The sequence below is a fragment of the Euphorbia lathyris genome, chromosome 10, assembly GCF_963576675.1.
Source record: "Euphorbia lathyris chromosome 10, ddEupLath1.1, whole genome shotgun sequence".
Lineage (NCBI taxonomy): Eukaryota > Viridiplantae > Streptophyta > Magnoliopsida > Malpighiales > Euphorbiaceae > Euphorbia > Euphorbia lathyris.
In genome coordinates this window covers 67,160,667-67,178,079 of record NC_088919.1, presented here as the reverse complement: position 1 = coordinate 67,178,079, position 17,413 = coordinate 67,160,667, and the positions used below count along the sequence as shown (strand labels likewise).

Genomic DNA, 17,413 nt, shown 5'->3' with positions numbered 1-17,413 from the left:
CAATTTGAGGCCATATTTGATCAACACTTCTAGGATTTCTTTGATATCCCGCGGGTGGTCTTGCATTTTCTTGCTTTTGATGATCATGTCATCAACATAGATCGAGAAGTTCTCGCCGGATTTGTCTGAAAATATCTTATTCATCATCCTCTGGTATGTTGCTCCCGCGTTTTTCAATCCGAAGGGCATCACCTTGAAGCAATAAGTCGCCTGGTGGGTTATGAACGATGTTTTGATTTCATCCACCTTCTCCATGGGTATCTGATGGTAACTGGATTTCACGTCGGTGAATGATAAGGCTTCATATCCTGCAGTTCCATCTACCAATATATCAATGTTAGGAAGCGGATACATATCCTTCGGACATGCCTTGTTCAGATCTTTGAAGTCGACGCACATTCTGTACGTTCCATTTGGCTTTTTGACTAGCACCACATTGGCTAGCCATTCCGGATAGGTGACTTCTCGAATCGCATTCGACCTTAGCAAGTCCGCCACTGCTTTTTCAATCGCCTTTTGCCACTCAGGAGCATGTCCCCTCTTCTTTTGCCGCACTGGGGTTGCCCCTTTGTCTACATTCAACCGATGGGTTACTACGTCTGGGCTTATTCCTTTTAGCACTTCATTTAGGGCGGCAAATGCCGACTCACATTGGGTCAATACCTCGGTAATGGCTTTCTTTGTTTCTTCTGAGAGTCCAGCCGCTATTCGCACGTTCTTGTCATTCGAGATGGCGAATAGTTCCGTTTCTCCCAATGCTTCCGCCGGCAGCTTCTCTTCGACTTTATCCCCCTCTTCCGGTTTTGGCTCAAGTGATAATGTATAGGCCTGTTGAGATACAAGTTGATCACCTTCAACTATGACTCGCCCTTGGTGCGTTGGCAAATGTAACGTCAAATGCTTCATTAAGATGAGCGACTCCGTCTCTGACAGGAATGGCCGTCCCAGAATTATGTTGTAGGCCAGTGGGAGATCAACAATTGCGAATTCTAAATCACCTCGCCATTTTAGATTCTTATCGCCCATTTCTGCCTCCAACACCACCTGCCCACTTGTTTGGGAGGATTGACCCCCAAAACCAGTTACATCCATGAAGGTGTGTTCCACCCGCTCGTCGTTGATTCCCAACTTGTTGAATGCTGTCCGGGTAATGACGTTGCAAGAACTGCCTGTGTCGATAAGGACCCGCTTGACGTCCCATCCTTCAACGGCCATCGTGATCACCAGGGCATCCGCATGTGGCTCCGTGATTCTCGCAAAGGAGTAATTTAGGGCATCCCCCCTATGTGTGTTGCTCTTTCGCCGTTCACGGTGAGTTCTTTTTGTTGGAGGCTCGTAGATTCCGCCTGCTATCACGTTTATCACCCCTTTCTTCTGCTTATTTTCTGGCCGTGTTTCTCCCTCATGCGGGAGCGTTGTTTTCTCATCAGCTGTTTCTTTTCTTACAAATTGACTCAGCTTGCCTCTCTCGATCAGTTTTTCTATTTCCTTCTTCAGTTCGTAACAATCATCTGTGTCATGGCCATTCAACCTGTGGAACCTGCAATACTTACTGGGATAGCGCCCCAAACTGGTTCGGCCTTTCACCTCGGGGAACCGCATATCCTTCTTCAAGGGGCTCTTTTCGATCCAAAGTAACACCTCTTGGCGAGTCGTATCACCTCTTCGGACAAAATTACTTTTGGACTGGGTCTGACGCCGACTGTCCGAAGTGGTTCTTGCGGCATCTCTTTCTCGCCGAGTTTGGGCCCTATGTTCCCTGTTGACACCATCCACTTCCATGAATTCCTTTGCTATCTTCATGAGCTCGGCTACAGTGCGTGGTTTGTTACGGATGATTTCTTCCCGCATGCTCCAATCTGTGGTTCCATCCGCCATGATGTTGCGAATACTCACGATATCCGGGTTCTACAATCGCACCAGGATATCGTTAAAGGCGACAACAAATTCCCTTAGGGAATTATAGTTTCTCTATTTGATCTCCTTCAGCCGCCTATCTGTCACATCTGCCGCTTTACAGCCTACGAACTTCGCACAGAAATCCCGACTATATTGTTGCCAATTGTGAATAGATTCTGCCGGTAAAGATCGAAACCAATCAGATGCCGCACCGCCCAAAGTTGTCGAGAATAACCTGCAAATTATGCTTTCGCTTGCCCCTGCAACATCCATTAACTCTCGGTAGTTCCTGACATGAGCCTCAGGGTCAGAATTTGGATCCCCATAGTATTTTGGTATGGCAGGTGCTTTGATTCTGTGATCTGGAATGAATTCCCTCAACGAAGGGGCAAAAGGTGTATCGCTCTAGACCTCTGCTCTCGGCCTAGGCGAGTACCCCATTCGCTCCATCATGCTTCGTAATTGATCTTCTAAGTCAATATCGGGTATTCGCTGGACTTCTTCCATCCGCTGCTGGTGAATTCTGGGTGGCATCCACCCGCCCATCGGTGTTGAGACGTGTGCCTGTTGGGGGACTAACCGCTGTCCCGTTATAGGATCAAAGTTCCATGTGTGCTCCCGCCCAGGAGTCATCAACTCTGAATGTCTGTGAGGAAAAGGTTCCACTTGCTGTTGCGGAAGAGTGCCTTGTACTCCTGGCAACGGTTGGGATGGCTGCCAGGTCGGATGTATCATCGTAATGAGATCCGGGTGCGAGTAGTTGCTCGGGTGGCTGTGTGGGTTTGTGCGACTACTCTGGCCCACTTGATTGGGCTCCTGAGATGGCTGCGGAAGGACAGGTATGACAGGAATAGTCGGTGATTGCGTTGAGATAACCACATGTTCTTGAGGAGCAGCCGCCACGGCGGTATTGTGTTCGGCGAGGGCCGTTAGTAAATTAATCATTCGATCTCCAGCCGCCTGGCTCATGTTCGAAGCCAAGACTTGTCCTGCCATCTGCACAAAATCACTATTGGACATTTCCATCTCAGCTTGCACTTGGACTTCCAATAAGGGACTCAATTGTCCCGAAGGACCCAATGAGCTAGGCACCACAGGCTGTGCACTTGCAGGTTGCGAATTCGCAATCCGTGGTCCCCTGGAGTTCATACTGGTTGATCTAGTGGTAACGCCGGTCGTTCGTGATGGTTCTGACATGTTCTTCGTGTACCTTTAACCAAATGTTGGTAAAAAAGGTCCACGCTCACCGCACCAATGATAACTTGCTGGATCCGCTTTGATATCCTTTGCCGGAGTTACCTGCAAAACAAAACCGGAGACAGGATCTCCGGAAAAACTCTCCGACGATCAAGTCAGTTTTTGTCAGAATGAGTCTATAATTTAGCAGTAGCTTTGTGGGAAAAAATGTGAAAAACGTACCTCCTCCCTTATTCTTAGGGCCTTTTATAGGTGTTTTTTGGGTAACCGCCGAGGGCGGTTACTCCTTAGTGGGCCACGTTCTGAGGGCGGTTACCCCTTTTTAGGCCCTGTCCCTTTCGTGGTTTTCATGGCAACGAACGTGGTTCTGAGTGGGAGTCTTGGCGCTCCGTTTAGGAATTCGGGGCGGTTTACTCGCTGCGCCCGCTTCCTTCATTCGGGTCCCGTCCAATCTTAGCCCATGGGGCTTTAATATGGGCTGGGCTTGCGAAATGAATATAACCCGTTTTGGGCTTCGCGGGTTATCAATATGCTTTTAATCTTGCTCTCCTTGCAAAACAAGTTTAGAGGATGTTAGAAAATCCCGATTCTTTATGTGCTTTAGTGTCACGACCCATCCCACGAATCATGACCGGCGCTAGGGAACGGGTAAGCTCAGGCTACCGAAACCCGTAGCAAGCCTTAACATAATATACGATCAATCTTACCAATAGTCTTATCATAATTTAATATTAAATCATCCAATTAACACACAATATAATCCTCAAACTGGTACTGCGGTCTAGAATATAAACTTTAACATAATTCTTAAATAGTCGTACATAATAAGATAGATGTGTTGCCCTGGGAAAGGTCGTGAGCTACAACAGACTTTTAGTCATCTGAAAAACTAAAGGAGTCAAACCTCCCGTAGTGAATTAATTATATGCAATGCATGAGCAATTTAACATTAATATCAACACGCAATAAGAATAATTATATACATAATATAAGTGGTCACACAATATGCTTTTCATAAAATTGTTTTATAAATAAATAGATATGTGGTTTCATACGTGTTGGACCTTAAACATCAATGCCCAATTTATGCATCCTCTAAATATAACCATAAGGCTCTCTTATACCCAATGACTGGGAGACCGAGAATAACTCAACCGACCGCGCACCCAAACGGTTGGGGGACCGAGAATAACTCAACTGATTCCTTACTCAACCTTACTTAATTCGAATTCCAATATAACATATAGCCCGAGATAACTCAATCGAGCTAATTACATAAACATAATATTAAAATCATAGTATCATCAATATCAAATAACCTGATAGTATCCATGCGCACAAGGTCTTGATCCCGCTCACCAGGAAGCATGTTCATACACGTATTTAGCCACAAATAATTATGTATAAATTTATTATAAAAAATAACACTTTTATAAGTGAAAATAATATTTAACTTGAAATAGTTTATTATGAATATAAATGTTAAATTAAAAATCCATAACATATATTACTCACAAATTGTTCCTAGTTGACTATCCTAGTTTTCAGGTACTACTACTCCTCTTACCGGTTGAGTATCTAAAAGAGATAATATTACATTTAGAATTTATATAAGTTTAGTAAAATATTGAAATTGATTTCGTCACGTTTTACAGACTTTCTGTCAAAAATTTGGCAGATTCTCCTTTATAAAACGGACATCCTCCTAGTAATAACTAGGTTCAACCCTGCAATAAAATACACTTCTATATTCAAAATATCCAAAGTCCAAACCGGGACTTCACAGACTGCAATTTATCAATCCGATTGGACATCAATCATCCATCAATTCCATAATTGTCAATAATTCTAATGTTTTATTTTCAAAATTGCTCATCTTCAAACAAAATATAAACATTTATATTTATAATTCATGTTCATAATATATATTCCAATCACATTAAATAATCAATAATCCTAAAAGCATAATTAATTAAGTATGTTTAGTCCAATCTCCTTTCAACTATTATTTTAAACTTATATATTCTGAATTTTTATTCGAATGAGAATCCAAAATTTATATTTAGCTCAACTTAATTTATTTTCCTTAATTTCACCCAACTATATACTTTCGTAATTTATAGAGACTAAACGGTAAGGAATTTCGCCAAGATCCAAGAATTAATGTTGCTCTAAATAATATTTAGAATATTATGAAATTAACAAAATATTCTTTTTTCTGAACTTATCTCGTATGTCATCGGTAGTCGGGATCTACCTACTGGAAAAAAATAAAGATGATTGTTTTGATAAACTAATTATACTTGTTTGTTTCTTATGATTCCAGAAGTCTAGAATCACTCTCAAAACACCCAAACTCGATCGAAAAACTGAACTTTGGCTAGATTTCTTACCTTTTCCAGTGTAGCTCTGATTGCCCCTTAAAACTCATTGCATGCATCAAAATCTAGTGTACCCATAGGTAAATCGACCCACTGAGTCCATTTTGGTGTTAGAATTGCAAAAAAAATGAACATATGGTAGAGAAATAGAGAGAATAGCAAAAGTGGTGAATTTTCTCTCTCTAAACGATTTTTTAAAAACTCAAAATCTAACAATAAAACTTACATGTACTTGTAGCCAGAGTGTAGAGCTTCGTTTCGGTATAAAAATCGTGAAAAACGGATTCCTTATGAGGAAGAATGAGGTAGAACTAGTGCTTGTGTTTTGAAAGGAAGAATAAGGTTTAGCAATGGAGTCTGGGTACATGCATCTCCTTATTTGATTAGTATTAGCCAAATTTCTCTATTAGTCCCTATATTTATAATATGTTAAAAAAAATTCTCAAAAAAAATTATACTTTAGCTTTAACTCCTAATAAATTCATTTTAGCAACTAATTTAAATAAATGTATATTGGGGTGTTACATTTAGTTCTTAAAACATAAGTATTTTGCAATGCGAAATATGATGGATGAAAAATGTGGTTTTTCTGATAGCTTTGTGTGGCGTACTTTATTACGAGCTAGGGAAGTTATTGTTGATGGGTCTTGTTGAAGGGTTGGAGAGGGACGAATAATAGGTTTTATTGCAATCTAAGTGGATATCAGATATTCCATGCAACCGTCCATTGTTTTTGTTGAATTCCACCCCCACTCAATGGGTTTCTTGTTTGATTGATTTTAGTAATTTTAGTCGCCAAATGAGATCTTATTAACCATTGCTTTGCTCCTGAAGTAGCAGAATCTATTTTACATTTACCAATGAGTAGATGGGCTTAATTCTTTGTTTTGGAAATTTTCTAAGTCTGCGAAATATTTGGTAAAATCGGGATATAAAGTTGCCTTTGACAGAATGAAATTGAGTTTTAATGTTGCATCTTCCTCGGTTTCTCAGTCGTGCTTTTAGAAGGGTCTGTGGTTGGTTGAGGCTCTAACGAATTGGATTAATCTGATATTTTGTGTTGCAAATGAAATTTTACCATGTAATAGCGTTCTTGCAAAGAGAGGCCTAGAAATTACTGATAAATGCTGGTTACATGGGCTTGAAGGAGAATCCCTGTTACATATTTTTTAGGATTGCATAACTTATCAGGATTATTGGAAGTGGGCGAATCTATCCTCAAAGCTTTATCAGTTTGTTGGTTCATTATGTAAGGAATGACTGGTGAATGTATTTCTGGTCTTGTCAAACAGTGAGCAGGTTGTGTTCTGTGGAGTAATGTGGGGTAAATTACACATATGGCCACTGAAATTTATCCATTTTAACATTGTGCCATTGAACTTTAATTTTTCACGGTATGGCCATTGAACTTTACACTTTGTTACACATGTGGCCACTCTGACTGTTGACCAACCCTTTTCAACTATTGACTCCCCTTTTAACCACTGTCTCTCCCCTTTCACCATTCTAAAACCTAAAATTACTATTTTACCCTTCATTTCTTTCTCTTTCTCTACTTTCTCTGTGTCTATAGCAAAGAACCATATCCAGGCAGAGCCAACACCGGAGAAGGAATGGTCGAGCTTAGAAATGGCCATTCATCTCCTATCCTCTCTCACTTATGCTCCCAATTTCTTCAACCTCAACAAACAAATGGAGGTGGAAAATACAGAGGCAACATCAATGGTGGCGTGCCTCCTCCCTCTTAACAGCCTTACGTATCTGAGCTTCTCTCCTTCACTCTCAATCGCCTCCACAAAGTATGATTACTATAACTTCACTTTCCCAGGAATATTGAAGTGAATTATGCGAATTCACCTCTTCATTCTATAACCATTTCCTAGGTTTTCAATTTTTTTTTCTCCTATTGAAAATTGATTATGTTTTTTCGTTTTTTTGTTGGAAGGAACCAAAGCTACTCCGAGTTTATATTCTTCGTGATCTACTATAATTGATTTAATGGTGTTAGAGAGAGAAAAGAGAGTTAGAGAGAGATGTACTGGTTTTGGAAAGATGAATTGCCATTGAGATGAGAAAGAGGAGAGAAGTAAAATAAGTATTCTAGGTTTTCGAAAGAGGAAAAGAAAGAGAGAACCGGTCAAAAAGGAGAGTCAACGGTCACAAATGATGGTCAACGGTCACAGTGGCCACCAGTGTAACAAAGTGTAAAGTTCAATGGTCATACTATGAAGAATTGAAGTTCAGTGGCCACAATGTTAGAATGGGTAAAATTCAGTGGCCATGTGTGTAATTTACCAGAGTAATGTGGTTCTTGTGGGGAGAGAGAAATCAGGTTGCTCACAGTGAAGTTTTTTTGGGACAACAAAGAGTTGTGGAATTATTGGTTAATATTCTAACCATTTTGTTGAAGGGTCTCGAGCAGAAGGTAATTGTGAAATCCTAAATTCATCTTCAATAGCTGCCGGGTCACTGATTCGTTGGTCTACACTGCCGACTTTAATGTTTAAAATCAATTACATTGCGAAGTATTCAGTTCGAGGTCACAAGAGTGCGTTTGGTGTTATTATTCAGGATAACAACCGTGATGTAGCATTGTCTGATAGAGGTCCATTAGATATTTCAATGTCTACTTTACATGCCGAGTTGCAAAGCATTCTAGCAGTTGTATGTCTCTATGAAGAAATCTGGTTTTACAAATGTAATGTTAGCTTCATATTCGCTTTATGCGATTCATTTGATGCATGAAGGAAATTAACTCTCCAAAGGGTGTTAGTGAAAGATGTTTCGGAAAAGTCCAATTTTTTTTGGAGACATTGAATTTGTCCATGAATGACACTCATAATCTTGTTGTTTGTGTTGTTTCGTTGTCTAATTTAGAAATCTACATCAAAAATTTCCCGTCATGTATTTCCTCTTGTGTTGTTTCTTACTTTATTCGAATTTCGTTTTCATTAAAAAAAAATTAAGTTTCTTTCCATTTATACCTAATCAATTTTATTAATTTCTCAATATTTTTTTTTTGAAGAAAAATTAATTTCTCAATAATCAACACTTATTGGTTCAAAAAAAAAAAAAAATCAACACTTATTATTTAAATTTTGTTTTCCCTCTTTGAAATCAACTTATTAATTAAGTTCTCCCTCCCCAAAACAATAATCACCCCCCTCCCCCCCCCCCCCCCCCCCCCAAAAAAAAAAAAAAAAAATTAAAACTTGCTCATTAAGTAATTTTAAATCAACTCCATTAAGTAAACATTTAAATTATCTATTTCTTAAACCAAACAAATTTTTTTGCTAATTATATAAAATCAACGTATATTTCAATTATGAATATATGAGCAAGAAACTGCAATTAATTAATTTAGTATATTCTGTATCATCATCATAATCATATTTAAAATTATTAAAACATTGCTAAATTAGACAATAATCAGTTTTATTTTCATTTATCTTAAAATAATTACTTTCATCGTTTTAAATTTAATTATTATAAGAACCAGAGGTACAGAGAGAAGAGACAAAATTAAAATCTCTCTACCCAAACAGTTCTTAAAATCTTCTCTTTATATAGTTCTCTCCTTCAATTTTCGATGAGAGGAAGGAAATCGTAACGTCATTTTGAAATTAGAGCTCTGAATCATCATCTTCTTCTTCTTCCTTGAAAATCAAAATCAAAGTAAGTTTCGATTTCTACATTTTTCAAGCTAATTTACATACAGAAACCCCTAAAATCTCTTCCAATGGCGGAGTTTCCTCTGAATTTGGATGACGGTGAACTTTGGCTTCCTCCTGATAATTTCCGTAATGAATACTATAATGCATCTATGGAGAATAATCTGTCTACACATTTTGCCGCGTTTTCTCTTCTTCAAAATCAGCATCGGAAACCAGCATTTCACTCTCAGGTTCTTCTTCTCATCTCTCCCTAATTCTTTTATAATGTTCTTCTATTCCTTCCTTGCATGCGTTAATCCGGTTTATTTTTTCTGTTTTTCGGTTGTCAGAAGCTTAATCCGCCGGTTCGCGGCTACATTCCGGCTAGATTTGGGGGTTTAGATGCGGAATTTGATCGAAGGTGCGGAATCGGGTCATCCTGGGGCCGGTATGAACCGTGTTACGAGTTCCGAATTCAAACTCCGGTGCAAAACCCCGGAAATGCGTATCGGGTACGTTGATCTTCTTCTGATTTCGTACGGTTACTTTTTTGCAGCTTTAATAATAATTGACTGCAGGAGCTTAATTTGGGGATTTTCCATTGTCGTTGTCATGTATATAGGTTGATAACAGCTACTTGGATACAAGGAATAGGGTTTTGCGAAGGCAACAGAATCCGATTTCGAATCGGGTTAACCCGTTTCAGCCAAGTGGATTCGGATATTACGGTGGTTGTAGCGGTGGCCGTGTTTTGAAAGAATCAAGCGGCACTGGTGTTTTCCATCCTCGGATTGTGAATCCGACCACCGGTTATTGTGCCGGCGGTGATTTTAAAAGGAAACAAGGTGAGTTTGTGTACTTTTTTAAATTTTTTATATTGCTTATTTATTTTTTTTTGGTATGGTTTGCTTGATTTGGGTATTTTGGTCTTGAATCATGATGATAAAATGTACTATTATAAGTTTTAGGACAAAGATGATATAAATGCAGAATTAATGGGGCAAAAAAATACAATCATTTAGTTTTTGCATGTTTTTAATTATTACTTTTCTTTCGTTTTTTAAGGATGTCGTGTCAAAATAATTTATCCGTTTAGAAATAGTTGTCATTTTATAAAATTAAATGTTTTTTAAGAAGGGAAATTTACACAGAAATTCATAACTGAAAAATTATTTATAACCATGTCAAATATTAATTTAAGCAATGTTAAACTAAGCAAATAATTGTTTTTCATATATTTTAAGAACTAGATTTTATGAATTATGAGTTTAAGATATATTTTTTAGAGTTTATAATTAATGAATTGAGGTCTAAAATTTATAAATTATGGTATAAAATTATATATATATATATATATATATATATATATATATATATATATATATATATATATAGATTGACAGATAGAAAATAGTGACATATTGAGAATTAAGTTTTGTAATATGATTTAATTGTAATTTTATAAGTAGATATGATTTTTATGTAAAAAGCCTTTTAAGAATGTTATGTAAAAATAATTTATCCGTTTAGAAATAATTGTCATTTTATAAGATTAAAACAATATTTAATAGTTTTTTATGTTTAGAAATAGTTGTCATTTTATAAAATTAAATATTCTTTTAAGGATGTCGTGTAAAAATAATTTATCTGTTTAAAAATAGTTGTCATTTTATAAAATTAAAACAACACTTAATAGTTTTCATGTTTGAAAATAGTTGTCATTTCATAAAATCCAAACTTTTAATATTTTTTCCATGCTTGAAAATAGTTGACATATCCGTTTTCTAAAAATATCGTGTTATCTATGTAGAAATAGTTGTCATTTGATAAAATCAAAACAACATTTAACATTTTTTCCACGTTTGGAAATAGTTGTCATTTGATAAAATCAAAACATTTAATAATTTTTTCATGTTTGAAAATAGTTGTCATTTCCGGTTTTTTCAAAGATATTGTGTAAAATAATTTAACCGTGTAGAAATATTTGTCATTTGATAAAATCAAAACAACATTTAACATTTTTTCCATATGTTGGAAATAGTTGTGATTTCACAAAATCGAAACATTTAATAATTTTTTTCATGTTTAAAAATAGTTGTCATTTCTGTTTTTTAAACATGTGTAAAAATAATTTATTCGTGTAGAAATAATTGTCATTTGATAAAATCAAAACCACATTTAACATTTTTTCTACGTTTGGAAATAGTTGTGATTTGATAAAATCCAAAAAAAGATTTAATATTTTTTTCTTGTTTTTTCCATATATATCTTTGTATTTAATGTTATTACAATAAAATAAATAAAATGTTTGGTGTTCTCAAAACTACTTACAAACTATTAAAAATACATTAATGTATTTTAAACTTATTTTAATACTTACTTCAAAAAAAAAAAACTTATTTTAATACTTACAAACAATTTTTTTTATTATAAATGATATTATCTATATATCTTCAAAAAAAATATATATATTATAATTTAGTTCAATATAAAATAAATAAAACATTTCCTATAAAAAATAAAAATAAAACATCACTAATAAATAATAACCTTAGAATATTTTTTCCGTTACTTATCGAATTTAAACTTTTGTATATCTAAATATTTAATCTATTATTTTTTATTATTTTTTAAAAAGCATTAGTGCATAAATATCATTTAACTTAAAAAAATGGTAAAATTAACATTTTCAATTTAGAGAAATTTTGGACCCAAACAACCTTACATGGAGCAATTTTGGTTCATGGGATATATATTAAGTCTAGAGACAATGTAGAGAGGGGCACGGGGTTTCGTGCCTCTCGTTGTTTTTGGTAGCCGCTTTTGTCTACTTCTATCTTTATCTGTGGGATGATGATTAATGCATTATATATATTATAATTGATATTTTATTATAAAATAAATAAATAAAATCACATATGAATAATAACCTTAGGATGTTTTTTCGTTGCTTATCGAATTTAAATTTGTGTATATCTAAATATTCAATCTATTATTTCATTTTTTTTGATATTATTAACGTAAAAAATGATAAAATTAACATTTCCAATTTAAAGAAATTTTGGATCCATTTCCAATTTGGAGAAATTTTAGATCCAAGTAACCTCATGTCATGTGAGCAATTTTGGTTCATGGAATGTATCTTTGAGTCTAGAAACAAGGTAGAGATAGGCACAAGGTGTTCGTGCACCTCGTTGTTTTTTGTAACGATTTTTGTTTATTTCTCTATCTTTATCTGTGAGGTGATGATTAATGCACTATATATATATATATATTTGATATTTCAATATAAAATAAATAAATAAAATCACAGATGAATAGTAATAACCTTGGGATGTTTTTTCGTTGCTTATCGAATTTAAATTTATATATATCTAAATATTTTATCTATTATTTTATTTTATTTTATTTTTTGAAAAATATATTAGTGCATAAACATCATTAACGTAAGAAATAATAAAATTAACATTTTCAATTTAGAAATTTTTTGAAACCAAATAACCTCATATAAGCAATTTACATGGAATATATCTTTAAGTCTAGAGACAATATAGAGAGTGGCACGGGGTGTTCGTGTACCTTGTTATCTTTGGTAACCAGTTCTTTCTGCTTCTCTATCTTTATCTCTCGGATGATGATTAATATATAATATGAAATAAATAAATAATCACAGATGAATATGAGTTTAACAAAACTAACTATTTAGTCCTTCAATGACAAGTTTATCCTTCTACCTCTATAACTATTTAATTAAGTTTATATAAATTTTTATTATATTAATTCAAATATAAAAGTAATATTGATAATATTATTATATAGTTATTTTTAATTAAAAATATATAATTAAGTGTATTATAATATAATATTTTATTTAAGTAATAATAAATCTATTTTTCATTTTATTTAAGAGGCTCTCAGTGGAGTCTGATAATTTGGAAGCAATCAAAATGATTTCTGAGAATCATTCTATGGGTCTTAACAATCGCAACCTCATCAAAGCTATTAAAAGGCTTTGCTCCTCCTTTGAGTTCGTAGAGTTCAGACACATTTTTAGAGAGCAGAATCGTGTTGCTGATATCTTGGCGGCGGCGGGCCATGAAGGGACGTTAGGCGTTACTACCCTTCATGTTTCCCCTAGTTTCATCTCTCCTCTTCTCTTAGAAGATAGGATTGGGGTTAGCTTCCCTAGGCTAATTCCTGGGTAGTTTGTTGTTGTTCGTTTTTCTTTTCATTTTCTACCAAAAAAAAAATCTATTTTTCATAATATTATTTTATCTCAACTTCTCAATAATCTTACTAAGGATAAATTTGGACCTTAGCACATTTAATTTTTAAAAAGTCTCTCAATTTTTATTTTCCATATACTCTATAGTTTAGACTAAAGTGGGTATGGAATTAGTAATCCTTTGAATCATAATATACTTTATAATTAAATGAAATTTGTGATATTATCAAATAAGAAAAGGATGTCAATTTATGAGGTCTGAAAACTGGGGGCATTATTACAAAAACCAAAATGGAAAAATTTCTGTTAAAGTTATTTCACCTTTTTAGTAAATGTCAGTTGCATAATTCAGAATGCTATGCTTGGTTACTGAGAGCTTTCAGATAATAATTAATTAGATAAGGACATATATAATTAATTAGTTAATTAAAACCCAATTGCAATAATGATAGTTTTAATCATTTTGCAATAGTAAATTACAATTATACTCTTAACTTTGCATTTACTTTTATTACGACTTCTTAACTTTAAAACCCACATCAAAATGACGAATAATAATCTCAAAATAACAAAAGTTAATTAGTGATAATTTCAAAATGAAAAATTTAAGAATTAAAATTGAAAGTAAATGCATTTACTTTTATTACGACTTCTTAACTTTAAAACCCACATCAAAATGACGAATAATAATCTCAAAATAACAAAAGTTAATTAGTGATAATTTCAAAATGAAAAATTTAAGAATTAAAATTGATTAAAATTATATTGCCTATATAACTGCCTCTGTTAGATTTTATTTTTATTTCTTGTCTAAAAAATAATTTTATCTCTCCCATTTAAACTATACTTACATGATTTATCCAACAAAATTCAGGAATTAAAGTTGAGAATATTATTTTGTTAAACTATTATTTGGCTCATAATTTATCCAAAATTTTAGCTTTTGGTATGTGGTCTATTATTTGGTCATACATTTAACCTATTCTAATTGGTAAAATTATTTGGATGGAGATTTAGCAAAACTGTTATATCATTGACACGTGACAATATTTTAACATTTTAACTTGATAGATTTTAATTTATGGTTTTGTTTTTTACTTTTTCTTTTTTAAAATTTAATTAATTGTTTCTACATAAGAACATCTATGTCGCAAAAAGAAAATTTAAGGCATGTTTCGTGTCAAGTTCAGATGTCAAAATATCACTACGTGACAGTGGATAACGGATCTATTAAGTCTCTATTCAAATTGGGTGAAATTTTACCAATTTGGATAAGTTAGAGACCAAATAACAAAATTTTAGATAAGTGACAGATCAAATAGTGCTTTAAACCATATTATTTTTATCCGTTCTAAAGTGTAAAGCAGCCATCATAATATTTTTAATGTTTATGGGCTATAGGTATAAAATTTAGGGGTCATGTGTGTAATTTACCCAATTTTTAATCACTGATTAAATTTGACTTTTTTACCCTTAATTTGTATTGCAGGTGTTAAACATGAAATGAGAAGGGTGGGGGTAAACAAGCAAGAAGAATGCTATTATCATCTTCCTCCAGAGATGGATTCTATTCTCAAATTTTAGCTTTATAAGTAGACAATAAAAAGCTTATTATATAAATAAATAAACAATTAAGAGATTAGAGATGTGTTAGGAGATGATTAGAAGGTTAATTAATTAATTAATCAGTAATCTCTATTATTATGTAGTTTTTCAAAGTCAAAAAAATTAAAAAGAAAAAATTGTTCTGTGGATTGAACTGCAAAAACAGGTATTGTTTGAATATAAACTTGTCTGGGATTGTGCTGTCTTGATTTAACCCTTTAAAAAATTCTAACTTTGTGTCAGCCTTTATGAGTTATGTTATGAGCCAAAGCTGTGTCTGAACAAGTGGACTTTTTGTAAATTTGGCATGGACTGTTAAGGGTTAAAAATGAGGAGCCCATTAAGTTGTTGGGAATAAAAATAAAATGGGTATACTACCTAAACTAAAATTGGTACATTAAACTGATAAAATCATTAATTAGGTACTTCAACAAAATAAAAATTATTAATTGAGATCTTCAATTTAAGCAAAAATCATAAAAAAAAAATCATTCTGTTAAACAGTATCAAATCTTCTTGAACCAATACAGAAATTATTATAGTCAATATTAAATAGTCATAATTTTTTATTTAAAATAGAATTATGATTAAATGGATGATTTCTATTTAGTTGAGGTAAATTCCTAATTAACTTTTGTAGGATTCAAATTCCTTTAAAATATCCAAAGACATTTTACTATTTTTTTTTTGAAAGCATGTCTTACTATTTTGTTACTTTTAAATAATTGAAATACCTTTCTAAAACTTCTTTAATTTTCCTAATAGAAGAACTTTTAATTGTCATTAATATGGTTGTAATCGAGCCGAGCTTTCGCCCTCTCAAGCCCAGCTTGTTATAATGTTAACAAGTTCGGTTTAAGCTCAAATTTGTATTTGAGCTCGGCTCGTTTAGAAACTCGTTTGTTCACGAGCCAACTCATTTATCTTGTTCACGAGCTTAGCTAGTGACCTGTTCATTTATTTTGTACATGAGCTTTGCTCGTGAGCAGCTCGTTAAACATGTTCATGAAGAAGCTCGTTTATTGCGTTCACGAATAAAATAAAATAATAACATATTTAGCAAATGAAATAAATACAGTTTTCCATGCATAAACATTGAACATCTCATTTTAATCCTTTTAAACAATAAATAAAAGGGCTAATTACAAATCTAGCCCAACTAAAAAGGATCATTTACATATCTAACCCATTTTGTTTCTATTTTACCAAATTAGATCATTTCATCCACTTTGGACAAAATTACCATTAGTTCTACTGATCGATGGATCGATTTCTGATGTTAATCGTTAGCGATTTTTGAGATTTTTGAAGTATTATGTTCAATTTCCCGTAGAAATAGTATGTTTTTAGCTTATACGCCTGTTTTTCTCGCTCATCTTGCCTCTTTCTTCATCTATAATGGTATCGTTTCAATTTTCTCTATTTTCCACCATTTTCCTCAATTGTTGTCGCATTTGTGATGAAATTTATCGCATTTCGTCGCAAATGCGACAACTCTTGTCACAGATTTGACGAATTCGTCACAAATGCGACAAGAGTTGTCGCATCTGCGACAAGTGTTGTTGCATTTACGATGAAATGCAACAACTGTTGTCGCATTTGTGATGAAATGCGACAAATTTCCTCACAAATGCGACAACAATGGAGAAAAATGGAGGAAAATATAGAAAATTGAAACGATACCATTACAGATGAAGAAAGAGGCAAGACCAGCAAGAAAAACAGGCGTATAAGCTAAAAACATACAATTTCTACGGAAAATCGAACATAATACTTCAAAAATTTCAAAAATCGCTATCGATTGATATCAGAAATCGAAGAACATGAACCAAAGAAGAAGAAGAAGAATAAGAAGAAGAAGAAGAAGAAGAAGAAGAAGAAGATGATGATGATGATGATGATGATGATGATGATGATGATGATGATGATGATGATGAAGCAGGAGCAGATCCATCGATCAATAAAACTAAGGGTAATTTTGTCCAAAGTGCATGAAATGGTCTAATTTCGTAAGATGGAAGCAAAATGTGTTAGATATGTAAATGATCCCTCTTAGTTGGGCTAGATTTGTAATTATCCCTAAATAAAAATAGATCTATCTATCATTAAACATTAAACATCTCTTTCGATATTATCCATGACCTTATTCACGAGCTTCTATCGAGCTTGTTCATGAACTTGTTCACGAGCTTATAACCGAACCTGCTCGGGAGCTTTCGAATTGGGCTTTGCCATGATCAACTTAGCTCGTTTATAAATAAAGCTTCTAAATCATGTTCGTGAGCGGCTCGTTTATAAATCAAACCGAGCTTTTATTGAACCGAACACTGAACCGTTCATGAGCGGCTCAGTTCATTTACATCCCCTGATTTTGCTCTCTCAAATGGTATGTTTGGGAGAGCTTATTGCATTATGGATTAGTTATTCAACATTGCAACTAAATAATTAATTTT

At 33.8% G+C, this 17,413-nt stretch overlaps 1 protein-coding gene across 2 annotated transcripts; it reads left to right on the top strand.

The window, feature by feature from the left end:
- The first annotated feature begins 9,005 nt into the window (after positions 1–9,005).
- Positions 9,006–15,108, top strand: LOC136209803 (uncharacterized). Of its 2 annotated transcripts, none has more exons than XM_066001395.1 (4): positions 9,006–9,381; positions 9,484–9,642; positions 9,753–9,975; positions 14,845–15,108. In XM_066001395.1, the coding sequence occupies exons 1-4, from the start codon at positions 9,217–9,219 to the stop codon at positions 14,937–14,939; spliced, it is 642 nt and encodes a 213-aa protein (XP_065857467.1). In that variant the 5' UTR covers positions 9,006–9,216; the 3' UTR covers positions 14,940–15,108. The 2 variants fall into 2 exon arrangements, with proteins under 2 accessions (XP_065857467.1, XP_065857465.1); XM_066001393.1 differs by having other exon boundaries at positions 9,481–9,642; positions 14,845–15,102.
- Positions 15,109–17,413: the final 2,305 nt, after the last annotated feature.

Excerpts from the sequence above, each read along its gene's own strand:
- LOC136209803 (XM_066001393.1), top strand. The coding sequence starts at position 9,217 with ATGGCGGAGTTTCCTCTGAATTTGGATGACGGTGAACTTTGGCTTCCT. Across the intron at positions 9,643-9,752 it reads ACCCCGGAAATGCGTATCGG|GTTGATAACAGCTACTTGGA; the intron begins GTACGTTGATCT and ends TCATGTATATAG. Across the intron at positions 9,976-14,844 it reads TGATTTTAAAAGGAAACAAG|GTGTTAAACATGAAATGAGA; the intron begins GTGAGTTTGTGT and ends TTTGTATTGCAG.